Source organism: Podarcis melisellensis (genome assembly GCF_964234715.1).
Source record: "Podarcis melisellensis genome assembly, chromosome: 2".
Classification (NCBI taxonomy): Eukaryota; Metazoa; Chordata; class Lepidosauria; order Squamata; family Lacertidae; genus Podarcis; species Podarcis melisellensis.
In genome coordinates, this window is record NC_138529.1 from 82541030 (window position 1) to 82557527 (window position 16498).

Consider the following 16498-nt stretch of genomic DNA (forward strand, 5'->3'; position numbering starts at 1 on the left):
AGAGGAATAGTTTTACAGAGAGCATATAAGGGCAAGTTCACCCATAGGCTATATGCTCAGGCTTTACATTCAGCAAAGCTCCTGCCAGTTCTGGTTTCTTCAGAGTCTACCTGCAGAGTACATACATTTTCAAACACATCACTCATATTCACATTATCATTTGTAGGGGTTGTGCCCCAAACACCTCGCATGTAGCTCAAAAAATGTGTGCAATGGCCCTAAGAATTGTCAAAGACGGCACCAGATATGTTCAGCATTAAAACACTTCTTTTCCATCTGCTTCAAACTCCCATTAGCAAGATGCCTTATATTAAGTCAGATCATTGGTTCATCTATTCCAGGATTGTCTACTCTTGAACAGCAGTGGCCCTCCTGGGTTTGAGATGGGTCTTTCCCATCCCTACCTGGAAATGCTAAGAATTGCACCTGGGAGCGTCCATTTGCAAAACAGTTTGCTGTTCCACTGAGCTACAGTTCTCCCAGCAAGTCTCTTGCTGTGTTGTGATCATTCTCCCACCCCAGCAAATGCACATCTTCTGGTTTTGCCTTACACGTTGTCTTTTCACAGCTCAGAAGTTTGGGGGTACTGATATTCAGGGCTTGTGACACCTGTTTTTATAGAAGAAGAAGAAGAAGAAGAAGAAGAAGAAGAAGAAGAAGAAGAAGAAGAAGAAGAAGAAGGGGAGGAGTTTGGATTTGATATCCCGCTTTATCACTACCCTAAGGAGTCTCAAAGCGGCTAACATTCTCCTTTCCCTTCCTCCCCCACAACAAACACTCTGTGAGGTTAGTGGGGCTGAGAGACTTCAGAGAAGTGTGACTGGCCCAAGGTCACCCAGCAGCTGCATGAGGAGCGGAGACGCGAACCCGGTTCCCCAGATTACGAGACTCTTAACCACTACACCACACTGGCTCTCGCTGTTGCTAAAGCCTCTTTACATGGCAGTAGGCTATCCTGCGCCAGGAACATATCTCCTGGATTCGTCAGCTTGATTATATTTCTATACTCTGTTGATGAAGTCAGCCTGCTGTCCTTGTGCATTCAAAGCGTGTGGGGAAAGCACATGCAGCGGCACAAGCGGGGGAAAAGATAACCAGACAGAAAACAGCCAGGTGCAATGACTGCCAACATCACTTAATGGCCTGTAGAAAAAGAGAACAGGTTATCCTCTCAGTGGCAGAGGATGGATGATGTCAGGGTGGAATTCAGGGACAGGGAGGGCAGCCAGCCTACCTCCATGTTTTAAAGAGTGGCCTCACCTTTGGAGTCTCAGTATTAAACCTTTTAATTGTCTTAGTTTAATAGAAATCTATAGAACATATAGAGAGAGAGCATAATGGAAGACGACAGGTTCCCAAGGATGTGCTCTACGGGGAGCTGGCTTCAGGCACCAGGCCTGGTGGCAGGCCAATTCCATGTTACCCTAATGTCTGCAAATGTGAGTTTAAAGGCAGGGAACATTAAGTCTGCTGTGTGGGAATCCCTTGTAGGCGACTGCAGGACCTGGAGACAAGTAGTCACGTCATATATCCATAGTAGTGATCAGAAGAGGAATGACCGCTAGAAATGAACCGCTAGAATGACTGCTGCTTACCTGTATCAGTTTCTACAGCCACGGCAGGCGCTATAGTTCTCCCAACACATTGACTTCACCCCTGAAGGTGCACTCCTCCATTGTCTCCTGAGACAGACAGATGCCAACAAGCTTCCAAGGAATCATGGCCAATGTAGCAATTGCTGAGAGTGAATTCCTGTTTAATTATTATTTGTTGCTATTTTGAGAGTTAATTTTATTGTGTACTATCCTAATGCGTTATTGAATATTACTTAATTTGATATAAGTTTAAGTCTATTTTTATTATGATTTATTTGTATTGGATCAGATTGCTAAAAGATGTGTGATCTTTACTTTTTTCAGTTGTAAACCACCTTGTGTTAGTAATATAGAAAGGCACTACATATACAAATTAAAAGTGAAATGACATGAAAACGAGATGTCCCAAGTGTGTGGCTCCATACTGCAATCCGGACTGCGAATTAAGTAATCCGCATTGAATATTGCAGGATCTGCCTCTGAGTAAACATGGCCTAAGATTGTGCTGGATAGTTTTACTGCAGAAATCCTGGGGCATACACGAGAAGCACGCTTGATAACATGCATTTTGGGGCACGAATATTGCCTGTGGTTTCAGCTGCTTTGGCAACTACAATACTGTCATGATAAGGTTGTATAACCACCCTGGCTCTTGCAGGAGAAAGGGTAAGGTAGGGTAAGGTAGAAATGCAATAATAATAGTAGCAATTTTTTTTTATTATTATTATTATTATTATTATTATTATTATTATTATTATTAGCATCTCTATCCTACTCTTTCTCCTGCAGGAGCCCAGGGAGGTTAATAATTGCCATTATTATTATTATTATTATTATTATTGTTGTTGTTGTTGTTGTTGTTGTTGTTGTTGTTGTTGTTGTTGTTTTATGTGTTGGAAGCCGCCCAGGGTGGCAGGGGAAACTCAGCCAGATAGGGTATAATTAAGAATAATAATATTGTAACAACAACCATTTTATTTAAAAGTGGGCCTTTCTTGGCATTCCCTTGAAAAGGGCCGAGTTGTAGAAACCCTAAGTGTGCCTGGTGTTACACCTATGTAAGGAGGCCAGATCCCGAGGGGTCCCGAATCCTTCCCCCGCCCTCGCGCGCCCCTTCCTCGCTCGGCGTAGCGCAACGGCCCATTTCCGAGGCGGCGCTTTGAAAGGCCCGTCGGGGCGCAACGACGGGGTGGAACCACCGGGCCGGGCTGCTGACGTCACCACCAGGCCCGGAGCTGCGACGACGCCGAGGAAGGCGCGAAAACCCCGCGAGCCGCCCCGGGAGGGAGAGCTCTCCCTCCGCCTCTTTCCCGCACAAACACCCTCGCTGAGGCGAAGAGCGCTGCGGGGGGCGGGTTCCGACGTGCGAGTCTAGCCAGCGGGCGCCGTTCTGGGGCGAAAGTCGCCCTCCTTGCCTGCAGCTCCGCAGTCCGCGTTTCTTTCCCTCGGCAAAGGTGGTCGTCGCCGCCTTTTTCAGCCCTTAAAGACATCCCACAGGTAAGGAAGTTGCCGTCTCTCTCCCTTCCCCACCCTCCGTTGTTTCAGAGCTGCTCCTTTTATCCTTCTTAAACCAAGAGCGGAGATTCGTGAGGAGGGATAGTTTTCCCCACTGTAATAATGCGTCTTTGTCAAGTTGCCCGTTCTGATTATGACTTTTTACTGGCTCAAATTTCAGTCTTTTAAAAAAATATATATGCAAGAAAGCTGTTATTTGCCACAAGGAAGTTAAACGTGGGCTAGAGGTGTCGCTGAAGAGTTGGATTAAGCTTTGGGGGGGGGGGCGGTCTTTGCTGCAGCAGAGATAGGGCAGGTACCCACATCTGAACTTTTTCAGGAAGGGAGCCTATACTGATAGTGAGCTGTGAAGCTCTAGGTCTTACTGACAAATTAAAATTTAACATCACGTGCTCCAATAAGCTGTTAACTCGAATGTGAAATTGCTGATCTTCTGACAAAAGTATGTGGCTTGTTTCTACTTTGGGCGTTAGCACCTGAGAACTAGAAAGTGGCTAATGTAGCAACATTTTTTTTTAAACAAAGAGAGATGTAAGGGGGAATCTAGGAAACTGTAGGCAGGCTAGCTTCTGTGTGAATGAGTGTAAAGGAAAATTTAAGATAGAATTATCAAACATATGGAAGAAGAAATCTTGCTGAAGAAAAATCTGCATAGTTTCTGCAGATGTTATGTCCTGTGGTTCACTAACCTTTTAGAATTGTTTTAGTGTGTCAGCAAACATGTGGATAGGGGTGAACCAGTAGATAATATGTACTTTCAAAAAGCTTTTGCCAAAGTCCTTCACCAAAGGCTTCTGAGTAAGCTTAGCAACCATGATACCAGAAGACAAGTATCCTTATTGATTACTAACTTCTTAAAGAACAACCAGCAGAGAGTTGGAACAAATTGGCAGCTCTTAGAACAGAGGGGTGTATGAAGTTGGGTTGTTGGCATCTGTCTATCTTGAGAAACAATGGACTGTGCCTCTGGTGGTGAGATCAAACCATTGGAGAATCACAGCACCTGCTGCAGCTGCAGAGACAGGTAGCTTGTAACTTGCTGCCTCCCAAGTTTGTTTTTGCTACATTAGCAGCACCGAAGTAAGTGGCCTCTCTGGGGCACAAGCCTGGACACTGTGAATGGAGGTCCTGGGCTGCCCACACTACAAGATCCCCCTCTCAACCCATCTCCAGGAAGGCTTGGGATTCTATGAAAGGTGCACATCAAGGGCACATGGAATACTAGGATATACTTCTCTGTGTTTGCATTTCTAGAACTGAGACATTGGAGATTGCAGGGGTGTCAGCCAGATTCATAGGCCTTTGGTCTGAGTACATCTGCTTTTTGCAGGCTACTGAAGAATGTGTGGGCGAACAGCTGTTGTACTGGGAGCAGATCGTATCCGCCGTGCCTGTGAATACCGTGATAATCAAGGAAAGAGAAGGTGTCCAGAATGGAAAAATGCTGACAAATATAGTCCATCTTACAATAAGAGCCCACAGTCTAATAGCCCTGTGCTTCTCTCCCGACAACACTTTGAAAAGGTGAACCCCCCAAATATTAGATTTCTGCTTAACATAACTTTCTGTTCAGCTACTTTTACATGTATAGGTGCTTTATGTTAGCTTTGCGAGATCAAAATTTCACAAATAAGGGGAACTGTGACTGTCTGCTCAGTGGAGCATTTGTGTTCCAAAATTAGAGACATCTGTTATATTCTGTAAGTAAGTAATCATCTAGAATAGAGAGCTTCTGAAGAAGCAGTCTTTCAGAGTAAGACATTTATCACTCTTTGCTTTATACGTGAGGCCAAATTTTGACCAATCCATCTTTATTTAAGACAGAGATGTGGAACTTGTGTTGCTGGAGTCCAACTCCCATCAGACCCAAGTTGCATGGCCAGTGGTCAGGAATCCTGGGAATTTTCATTCAACAATGTATAGAGAGCCACAGGTTTTCCCATCCCTGATTTAGGGCATTATGGTCAATGTTGCCTTCATCAATGACTCCAGCAATGAAGCATGGTTGTAATAATCTTTAGTGTTCACTGTGTTTCCAGTATTGCTGAGGGAATGTTTCCTTGTTTCCAAGACTACCAAACCATCTTTCAGCAAAATACAGTTTTGAGATATCAGTGGGGAAATGGTATAAAGGTGTCGGATTCATATGAGATATCAACTGCAGCAGCCCTCTGTAGAAACTTCCCACTATCCAGCAGTGTGTTGAGTTGGATGTTCTCAGTCGCACTAGATCCAGCTGACCCCCGTCATGCCATTTCATCTTCATATGCTCTTGACTAGTGTTGATAGCAGCCCTAGTAAGGAGCCAAGACTGAAGTCTTTGTATCCAGGCATTGTGACGGCATCACACAGGTCTTTTGCAATACATAAATCATTTTCTTTTCCTTCTGCATCGCCCTATTTTTTTCAAATAAAAGTTAGATTTAAAAGTTTAATAAATATGCATACATTCATCTTTATATGTACAGTGGTACCTCAGGTTATGTACCTAATTCGTGCCGGTGGTCCGTACTTAAGCTGAAATTGTTCTTAACCTGAAGCACCACTTTAGCTAATGGGGCCTCCCACTGCTGCCGCGCCGCCAGAACACGATTTCTGTTCTCATCCTGAAGCAAAGTTCTTAACCTGAAGCACTATTTCTGGGTTAGCAGAGTCTGTAACCTGAAGCGTATGTAACCTGAAGCATATGTAACCCGAGGTACCACTCTAATAAAGTAAAGGTAAAGGTACCCCTGCCCGTACGGGCCAGTCGTGTCTGACTCTAGGGTTGTGCACCCATCTCACTTAAGAGGCCGGGGGCCAGCGCTGTCCGCAGACACTTCCGGGTCACGTGGCCAGCGTGACAAGCTGCATCTGGCGAGCCAGCGCAGCACACGGAAATGCCGTTTACCTTCCCGCTAGTAAGCGGTCCCTATTTATCTACTTGCACTTTGATGTGCTTTTGAACTGCTAGGTTGGCAGGCGCTGGGACTGAGCAATGGGAGCGCACCCCGCCGCGGGGATTCAAACCGCCGACCTGATGATCGGCAAGTCCTAGGCGCTGAGGTTTTACCCACAGCGCCACCCGCATCTCTCCACCACTGTAATACAATCACTAAATAACAATTCTGTATACTGAGAAATTACTAATAATTACAAAGCTTACCATTTTATTTAACTCAATCATAGGCCTGGGAAGTGAGAGATAGAAACCCTTCCATCAGCCAGAGATGATTATTTATCTGCAATGGAGCATTACAGTCTAAGCAGGCTTCTCTGCACTACCTTGTTTCCACAAGGTGCTATAATTGTGTGTGGTGGTGGTGGTGTTTAAAAAACAAATTCCTGCTCCAGCACACAGACAAATACAATATTGGATTGGTGGTTAATTATGTTTTCTGATTTGCAATAAAGCTGAGTTCTCAAATCTTGGAAGATAAGCACTTGTTCTGACACGATTTCACTCACAGTACAAGAGTAAAAAAGGGAAAAGGGGAATTTTAAAATAATCTGTGTCTCAAAATAGTATAAATGCACAAACCTGAAGCCCCCGCCCTATCACCTTTTCAAACCAAAAATTTGCAATCCATTTCCTCTTTCATTTTCCTGCCTAGACAGGAAGCTGCCCTAAGTGCTTGTGGTTTATTAGTTCTTTCTCAAATGCACATACCAAAGGTATCTTGCCCTTGTTGGCCAGAGGAGCACAACATAATTGCCTTGTCTAGGCAGAAGAAGAGAGTGTATATGCAGCAGTGTCAGGTGGATTTCAAAACAGCAGGGAGGTCAGCAAGTTGGAGGAGTGAATGGGTGTCTGGAGTCCTCAGTACATTGCTCTTCTACCACGAATGTCAATAAACATTTGCTACACTGTATTCCTTAACAAACAAGTTTCGGTGGTATTTACCGTTAAGGAAAAGTTATCATACATATTGATTCAATATTGAATTAGAGCTTGTGCTGTATTTTCTGATGTTTACATGTGTTTGCGTGCTTTAAAATCTCAGACCAGTAAGACTATTTTGGTATTTGTTTTCATTGAAACCATTTTAAAAGTTGCCCTTGGGATAACACCGAAACTGAATTTGAATAGAAACTGGCAAACAGAGAAATGAAACCCGTTGGTCTGTTTCAATTGTTTCAACTGAGAAAAATGAAAGAAATGACTCATAAAAACCGGAAGGTACATTGTGAAGAGGGTAAAATAGCAGATTTCAAATTCTGACAGCACAATCCTACGCACGTTTACTAAAAATTAAATCCCACGATGTGTTCTACTTGCCTGTTTTCAAATGGTATTTTTTAACGTGGCTTGCCTGGCTATAACTCATGTCTACTTTACTTCAGCAGGACCCTTGCATTTTGCTGGTTCCTTCTGTAACTATTGTAGTCATAGAGTAGGGTATCATCACAACACAGAATTAGAGAAATGAATCCCAGAGCTGTTATAAAGTGATAATTAACTTACTGCCGTCTTTTTAAATATAAAACTTGGTATTTTTGTCAGTAGCTGACTTGATTAGAATCACTTTGCTTATATAATGAGAGACAATGTAGAAATCTAGTACACCCTTTCACCTCAATCTACCTAGAAGGTACAAGTGCATAGAAGTTTGCTTCTCTAACTGGATAAAGAGCTGCTTGTGCAAACAGACGCTCCACACACGTTTTCCAAATCTGAACACCAGGAGCTGTGCACCCAGTCCCTTTTAGAAAGGTAAAAACCTCTCCAGTTTGGAAAGGTGAACTTATCAACCATTTTCTGCATTCCAACAGGATTTTTCAGCAGGAATTTTGCTGTTTTCTGTGTTCACACTGTGCACACTGATTACTCTTCTTTCTGTGTTTTTGGATGCTTCTCAATATTTCTTCCTGTTTCCACTTTATTAAAGGATGCCAACTCTTCTGAACGTGTCCTTGTAGCTATGCGTTGGGGGCTGGTTCCATCCTGGTTTAAGGAAGCTGACCCATCTAAAATGCAGTATAACACTGCAAATTGTCGGAGTGATACCATGATGGAGAAACTTTCCTACAAGGTTAGTTTTTGTGTAGCCTTCCATTTGAAAATAAACTTCTTCTTTTTTTGAAAGTCTGTCTCCTCCTGGCCATGCTATTTACGGTATGTCTTTTGAGCTATACACAAAAAGTGAAGCTTTTTCCTAGAGGTATTCATAACAGTTGCCTTGCCGCACCAAATGTAAACAATTCTGAACTGCATGCTGTGAACACAGCATCATGATTTTCCTGAAAGGGAAGAGCCCAGCAGGTGATAGCATTTCACATGCTGTGCTTGACAGAGCAGCTTCAAGATAACTGGCTGTTTGGTATCTGTGCAGGTTCGATTAGAGAAGAACATAAGTAATGTTGCTGGTATGGGAGGCTTTGGGAAATACAATAGCAGAAGTGGAAGTCTATGAAAACTCACTGGAAAAACGGTTTGCTCTGGATACTGTCACCTCTTTCCATTTGCATCCCACCAACTTCATGCACACAAATGGAGGTCTCTATTGGGGGGGAAGCAAAGGGTCATGAAGAAGTAACATGCATCTGACTGAGGAAATGAGAGATCACATTGGAAAGTTAACCCTCCTTGTTTCTCTGTAACTCATTTATTCATTCATTCTGTAAGATTTCTTACCCACCTTTCACCAAAATGTCCCAAGGCAGGTAACAATATAATCATACCATTATAAAAACAGGTGAACAGTTTCAAACAAAAGCAGCTCAGTATAGATTAAACAAAATGGTGGGTCCTCAAAAACCAAATACCCTCACTATCAAAGTCTAGAGTAAAGAGGTATGTATTCAGCATATAGCAGAAGCTACATGATAAAAATGCTAGACGCGCATCTGCGGGGAGAGAGTTCCACAACAGAGAGGGGCCCACTTCTGACCACCTTTTCCTGCACTTTTGATGGATGGTGGAACTATCAAGAGAGCCCCTTCTGCCAACCTTAACACCTGGGAGTCTTTTCCTCCAGCAGCACAAGTCATCATCTAACTATGTGGAAGAGCCCCCTCAAGGGCATGTTGCCATCACACAGCAGTTTACTCAATGTTTAGGAGAGGAAACCTCATTGTTCCTTTGACTTTGTAACTCTCTCATTTTCCAGCCTATAGACACATTCCATACTTCAACACTTCCTTTTTATTTCTGAGCACAGTAAATGCCCTAAAATAGCTAAACCCCTTGACTCAGTATTATGTAGAAGTTGGAAGTTGAGACTATGTCATGGATAAGCTTCTCTCAGATCATGCTAGACAGTGCCTTTCAGCAAGTAGATGGGTGTCTTTCTCTGGCCATTAAGTAGCATTCTCAAACACTTGTTCATTAATGTTGGATTCGGGATGCAGGCTTGAACCTTTTTTCAGTTCTCTGAAATTGATCATGGTATTGACCCATCCCAGGAAGAAATCATTTGCTAGAGAGGCATTGCAAGGCTGTCTTATGTGAAATGATTTCACCAGTGAAATTGCCTCAGCACTCAGAAAGTGTGAGTTGCATTGGTGCTAGGAATAGAAGAGCTTTCATATGAATGGTTGGTGCTGACTCCTGAGAAATTGGAGAATTTGCACCATGCAAATACAAATTTAATTAACAACAACAGAATGCGAGGTGGTATGGTGCTTGTTGGCAGCAAGACTGTTTTTCCCCAGTTTCTCCACCTGCTTCACAGCTCCTTTTGAGAGCCTTTGAATGCAGATCAGCTAGCTTTGTTGCCAGATTCTTCCGTTCCAAAACACAACACTGAACTGCCTCTCACTATGTTGCTGTCACAGTCTGGACTCTTAAGAGCAGAACTGAGCACAGTGCACTGGACCGCTTCTTTTCCTCCAGTGGCATAGCCTTGCTGCAATTGCACATGCTCCCAACTTTTTGTGAGAATTTTGTGTGATGCTCCGATAGTGTGATTCCTGTCAGCTCTTCCATCCTAATTTCTCTGACTACTTCTCGGAACAGGAGCATGGCAAACCTTGGGGATTCCGCCCTGTTGCTCTCCTACCTTTTCTATGTTACAGGTGTGTGTTCCTCTTTTAATAGGTGGCTTTGTTTTAATAAAAATTCAACTTTAGAAATGTATTACATTCTATCCTAAAAATAAGATTTGTCCTCAAATCTTCAGGTAGAGGCACAAATAAGACACATAAGAGACCTTGTGGGAAAGTGGCCTAAACTCTCATCTACACTTCTGGCAGGGATGTGTAGAGGCTTGTGTAAGGAAGGCCACTTTAGGATACATCTCTGAGATCAGTAAAAGCATCTGTTAGGCTGATAACGCGAGTTAATTAGAAAGGTGTAACAGCTAGAACCAGAGTAGAGAAAAATACAAATAAGCACTCTAAAGAGATAGTAAGGATTCTTAACCATGACTTGTAAGTGGAAAGCTCACAAACACTCATTAAGGAGCAGAATGATAGAAACCGTATATGTAGAAACCGTTGCAATAGTATCCCCAAAAAGCACCTGAGCTGCACTAGGAACTAGCACAATTGTAGGACTGTTGCCAATCACCACCATTTTAGAATCTCTGTTGTGTTAAGAATGTCATTGGGTCAATAAGTGTAAATGTAGTAATTAAATTTATGTTTCCTTCCAAGGACTGTAGTGAAAACAAATGAGTCTGTCAATGTTGTCAACAGCTCCATGTGAATTCACATTTGCTCTGAAGATCATTTCTTAGAATCCTACGTGATACTATTAAAGTTGTCCCACCCCAAATGTTTGTTTTTAACTATTTGACGTTGCTATTTGCATGAATTAATAACACTTGCTCCCACTTCCCTACATCTCCCTCCCTCCCTCCCTCCCTCCCTCCCTCCCTCTCTCTCTCTCTCTCTGAAAAGGGGCCTCTGTTAAAAGGCAAACGCTGTGTTGTGCTGGCTGATGGCTACTACGAATGGCAACAACAAAATGGGCAGAAGCAACCCTATTTCATTTACTTCCCCCAGACTGAGGATAAAAAGGTACAACAGCAATACGTTCATATTTAATGCTGAAGTGCTCATTGACTCTTTAATTTTCATTTACTTTCCCTCGAACTCTTAACTTGCTTCAGAAGGTTTTGGCTTTATTATTTTGGTCAGACTGCCTTTCCCCAGGAAGCAAGGCCACCCAAGGGTAGCTGTTGCTGAAGGTCATACGATTCTGTTCTCCTTTGGCCATGCTGAAAGTTCAGCATAACAGTATGTCAGAATTGTTCATCTTTTATACATGTATTTTTTATTATTTCATTTCTGAATCTCTTCCCATGAGGCATCCTGAAGCAATTTACAATATTTAAAGTGTTTTTGCATTGCCATTCAATTCAAAATTCCCAGGACAGTTTAAAATAACTGAATTCTTTTAGTTACTAAAAGAGTACAATAGAATGCTAAAAGCAATTGCAGCAAGGTGCAGAATACACCACAGGTTAAACCCAAAGGGAGAAATGGGTATTTGCCTTGCACCTAAAAAGAAACAAAAAGGCAAACCTCCCTAACGTGAGAACACCCCTCTCCCATAGTCACCCAGAGGCAGATTTAGTGGTGTGTGACCAATTCATTTGCACTGGGCATGGAGTCTCAGGGGTGCTGCAACTTTGATGTAGAATGGAAGGGGGGAGGCACTGAGTTTTGGCATTGCACAGGGTGCTGCTGAAATTTGAAACCCCAAGATTTGCCACTGTAACCACACAACTCACTACAGATCATGAAGGGAACCAGAAGAAGACCTCTGAGAAGATACTGGCAGGTTGAGGTGGGAAATGTTTACTTAAGTAGCCCAGTCCCAAGTCATGCAAGGGTTTAAAGGTAAGCACCATCAGTTTGAATTGTGCACAGAAATAGACCAGAATCCAGTGGCTCTCTTAAAGAATTAATGAGTAGTGGTTACAATTCCTGGTTCCCAGTTAGTAGCCAGGCTGCTATGTTCTGAACGAAAAGCAGTCCTGAGAGTCTTCAAACACAGCTGCATGTACAACATGTTACTGTAGTAAAAGGTTACCAGGGCATGGATAAGTGCAGGTGGTTTGTTTTATCCCAAAGGGGTGCAGCTAGTGTACCAGCTTTAGTGGATGAACAGGCTCCATGCTGTTGCGACCACTTTATCCTCTAGCACAGGGGTAGCAAATGAGGTGTCCTGCAGATGTTGTTGGACTCCAACTCCTATAACGCCAGCATTGCCAGTGGTCAGGGCTGATGGGAATTATAATTTAATAAAATATGGAGGGCACTGCTCTGGTGACATTGCTAGAGCAATGGACATTTCTAACTAGATCAAAGCACGGGAGCTGACTAGAACACAAGTGACAGAAGTCTCTAGGGAAATGTCACTGACTGTACTCCCGTTATTGAGCTTACTCTGGTTGAGCGTAGGAAATACTTCTCTGCACCTTTGAATCCTTGGGGTCCTATCTAGAAGAGCTTTTCTGAGTGGCTTAGTGTCTATTCCAGCTTGGCCCACTGGGCGATGTTAGTGACATGTTTGTTAAGCACTTGTTAAAGATGATGTTTCTCATATTTGCCTCAGCCTAGATTCTACTGATTCAGCAGTTCAGTCTATTGATGTGTCCAGAGCACCATCTAGTCTTGGGTTAAGGAATCAATTTCACATATTGAAGTCTGAGGACTTGGAGAAAAGCAGCCTATGAGTGTTTTCTCAGCTTGTGCCCTTAGCTTATTACGTCTAGTAGGAGAGGGATAATCTGGGTCTAGGAAGTAATAAAACTGCTTGTTATAAAGATTCCCATCTGCCTTGAAGGAGGTAGTTATGATGCCATTCTTAAAGGAACCCTTCTTGGACTCCAATAACTGCAGTAACTATTAGCCAGTTGCAAAGATGCTTATGAAGTGATGTGATGCAACTCCCGACAATATTGGATGAAAAAGACCCTGTGGATCAATTTTGATTTGGTTTCATGAATGGTTTTGGCACAGAAACAATTTTGGATAACAAGGAGAAGGACATGCCCACTGAGATTCTTCTGTATATCTCATCAGCTTTCAGTACTATGGACCATACTATTATTCTTGATTCGTCTTCTGAGTCGGGGACAGTGTGCTTCTGTCAGGGTCAGCCCACTCATTAAGTGATGTGAAGGAGCCACCTTGGGCAGCAGAAACCCCCGAGCTGATGCCTGACCTGCCTCTATCGCTGGTGGAAAAGCAGCCCCAGCATCAGCACTGATTTCCCACAAGATCTTGTGAGATTTCATCTTGCCATAAATTGGCACAGCTTCTTCAGTGGTGGAGGCACTGGAAATGTGTGGTGCAGGGACAGGAGGCATGGCAGAATGGCATGGCACTTCCTGCTTTGCCTCAAGTAGCGAAACGGGGCTTGCTGCCCCTGGTTTCCGTGGTTCTGCTTGTAGCTGAAGTGCCAGTTTTAGGACTTCTCAGCAGCAAAATGGCATCTGTGCTGTGGGGTCCTGCTGGGCTATTGTAAACACACAACTTATGTTCAACACTAGAGTCTTTTTTACAACAAATGAGAGTGAAATCATGGAAGTGTTGAATTGCTGCCTGGAAGCAGTGATAGTCCTTATGAGGCCGATAGTCCCAATGAGGGCTAACAAACTGAAACTTAATCCTGACAAGATGGTAGTATTGTTGATGGGTGGTTCATCTATCCAGGAATGTGTATTCAACCTTCTCTGTAAGGGGTTGTGCACTTGAAAGATTTATATTTTAAAAAAACACAATTCCTTAATTTTGCAGTTCAGCAGGCCAGAGGATGAAGATTCAAAGGACAGGAAGTTACTCACCATGGCTGGTATTTTTGATTGTTGGGAGCCCCTTGATGGAGGAGAAACATTGTACAGCTATACCATCATCACAGTAAATGCTTCAAAAGATCTAAGCTCCATCCATCACAGGCAAGGGAGAATAGCTCAATAAGTGTTTGGTGAAAATCATATTGTACAGTGAAACTAGTTGAGAATAAGGCTGCTTAAGTCTCAATTCCCATCACTTCTGTGTACCAACTAGTGTGGCATATGATTTTTATATTATATAAAAAAAATAATCACACCTCTCTCTATATATAATGTTTAAATTTTAAAGGAAGGTCAGAGAAATACCCCCCCCCCAAAAAAAACCTTCCTTTGTCCTCTTAGAGAAGAGGATATGAATAGAAGTTACTTGTTCTGAGTTTTGGCTCATAAAGAATTATGTTTATACTATGTTTTGTGGCCGTCATTTGAATTATTCCAAAACGGTTACCTGGCTTCGTCATTCAGATCCCTTGAAAAATAGGGCCTTTTTTGAATGATTGTGTTGCAAATTCATGCAGATCTTAGTTGCTGAATTTTCCTTCCTTTATTTCCATCTAATATTAGGAATCTGATTCTTATTGATGCTTCAACTGTGGTGTGTCTCCCCCCCCCCCCAACCATAACATGCTGTATACTAATTTGGGTTATTCTGTTCACTGAGATCTGTATTGTTTAACTTGTTTAGAATGCCAGCTGTCTTGGATGGGGATGAGGCGATCAGAAAATGGCTGGATTTTGCAGAAGTACCCACACAAGAAGCTGTTAAGCTTATCCAACCCACAGAAAACCTTGCTTTCCACCCAGTCTCAACCATAGTGAACAATTCCAGAAATAATACACCAGAATGCATTGTACCCATTGAACTGGAGCTCAAGAAGGTAAGATCTGAGGTTTTAAGGTTTGGGAAAATAGGTAGGGTTGTTATTCTCACGTCATATTTAACTTCAACTAGAGCTACATTCACACCATACATTTAAAGCACTATGATACCAATCCAATCCAAAGCACTTTATTGTACTAGCCATTGGCCATGACAGAGCTGAATCAAAAATAAATACAAGTAAACAGGGTGTCGCACCACACTATGATACCACTTTCAACTGTCATGGCTACCCTTAAAGAATTATGGAAAAAAATAGTTCGATAAGGATTCTGAGAGTTCTTCCCCTCACAGAGCTACAATTCCCAGAGTTGCCTAGGAAGAGGAATTGATTGTTAAACCACTCTGGGTATGGCTCAGGGAGGAGAAATAGGTATCAAATAACAGCTCTCAGCACCCTTAACAGACTACAGCTACCAAAATCTTTTAGGGGAAGCTGATTGTTTAAAGTAGTATCACAGTGCTTTAAAGGGGTGCTCTAAAAACCATGATGGTAATAGGTAGATTCTCTCATCATTCCTAATCAACCTTTAGTTCATAATAGTGGTATACTTTTCTAATGGTCCTTGTTCTCTGTCTCCTAGGATACCAAAGTTAGTGCAAGCAGCAAAATAATGATGAACTGGTTAAAAAACAAATCTCCCAAGAAAGAAGATGATGGCGATGGCTTACCAAGATGGTCCAGCCAGTTTATCCAAACCACACCACCTAAAAAGACCAGTTCAAGCTTAATACACCAGTGGCTCAAGAAGGAAGATGGAGAACCTTCTGCAAAGCATCCCAAAATTCAGTGACTTATTTGTTACTTGCACTTTATTCTTAAAACACATTTGGCAGTTTCTACTGATTTGAATTTGCAGAGTGGGATTGCAAATATTCTGACTATGTGGGCCTTGACATTTAACACTTTTTCTTGTCTATAGTACAAACTGGGGTGTGCATTTTATGTGGTGTTGCTATTCCCCTGCCAACCTTGGGAGAGCAATTGTACTTCAAATATGTGAGACACTTAATATATTTCTCCTCCTAGGAGAGAAACAAAGATTCTGTAAGGCATGTTTCTTGTCCTGGTGTTCATCCAGTACACTTATTGGATTCTTTGGAGAGAACACACCACCATTAAAACTAAGATCTCCTGTTGCAAAAATAAAAATAACTGTGTTCTTAAAGCATTATAAATTTCTTATGTTCATCTTATGAGGCATGGGGTGTCTCCTTCACATACTTTGTAAGTATGAGCTGTATTAGTGGGAAACTGCTGTGGTGGTATGTCTGTAGCTACTGTTTTAATTATAACTGCCCAAATTTGTGATGAGAAAATGGATAGCAAAAATTCAGAACACTGGCATTGTAGAAGGAATGAGAGTTTGGGCCTATTTTTCTGACATCAGACTTACTCATATTTGGAACTGTACATGTTTTCATGTTTTAAGCAAGGTTGCCTGTTTCAACAATAAGAGATACTTCTTTTGGTTTAGTTTCTGGCTAGCAGTGTTCTTGGCATACCAAAGGATTATTTTGTAACCTCTCTGTTTTTAGTACCATTGAGCTGCTCTGGTACTCTGCTGTGTTGAACAACACCTGCTAAAAATTGATCCTCTAAAAGGGACAAAGCACATGCTGTGATGTTTGTGGACTTAAGTTTTGAATAAGCAGGTGCAAATCTTACTAAAGCTCACTATTTGAGCACAGTTTAGCAGAAGCCAGGCTATCTGGAAAAACATTCATTGCTTTTATTTAAATAATGGTTGTAAAAAATAAAATGCGTTTCTATCTCGTTA

The 16498-nt window shown here is 42.3% G+C and overlaps 1 protein-coding gene across 1 annotated transcript; it reads left to right on the forward strand.

Moving 5' to 3' along the window:
- The first annotated feature begins 2765 nt into the window (after positions 1-2765).
- Positions 2766-16498, forward strand: HMCES (5-hydroxymethylcytosine binding, ES cell specific). The gene is made up of 7 exons (XM_081900944.1): positions 2766-3092; positions 4441-4634; positions 7979-8122; positions 10932-11051; positions 13782-13939; positions 14523-14715; positions 15302-16498. The coding sequence occupies exons 2-7, from the start codon at positions 4452-4454 to the stop codon at positions 15509-15511; spliced, it is 1008 nt and encodes a 335-aa protein (XP_081757070.1). The 5' UTR covers positions 2766-3092; positions 4441-4451; the 3' UTR covers positions 15512-16498.

Excerpts from the sequence above, each read along its gene's own strand:
- HMCES (XM_081900944.1), top strand. The coding sequence starts at position 4,452 with ATGTGTGGGCGAACAGCTGTTGTACTGGGAGCAGATCGTATCCGCCGT. Across the intron at positions 4,635-7,978 it reads CCCGACAACACTTTGAAAAG|GATGCCAACTCTTCTGAACG; the intron begins GTGAACCCCCCA and ends ACTTTATTAAAG. Across the intron at positions 13,940-14,522 it reads CTAAGCTCCATCCATCACAG|AATGCCAGCTGTCTTGGATG; the intron begins GCAAGGGAGAAT and ends TAACTTGTTTAG.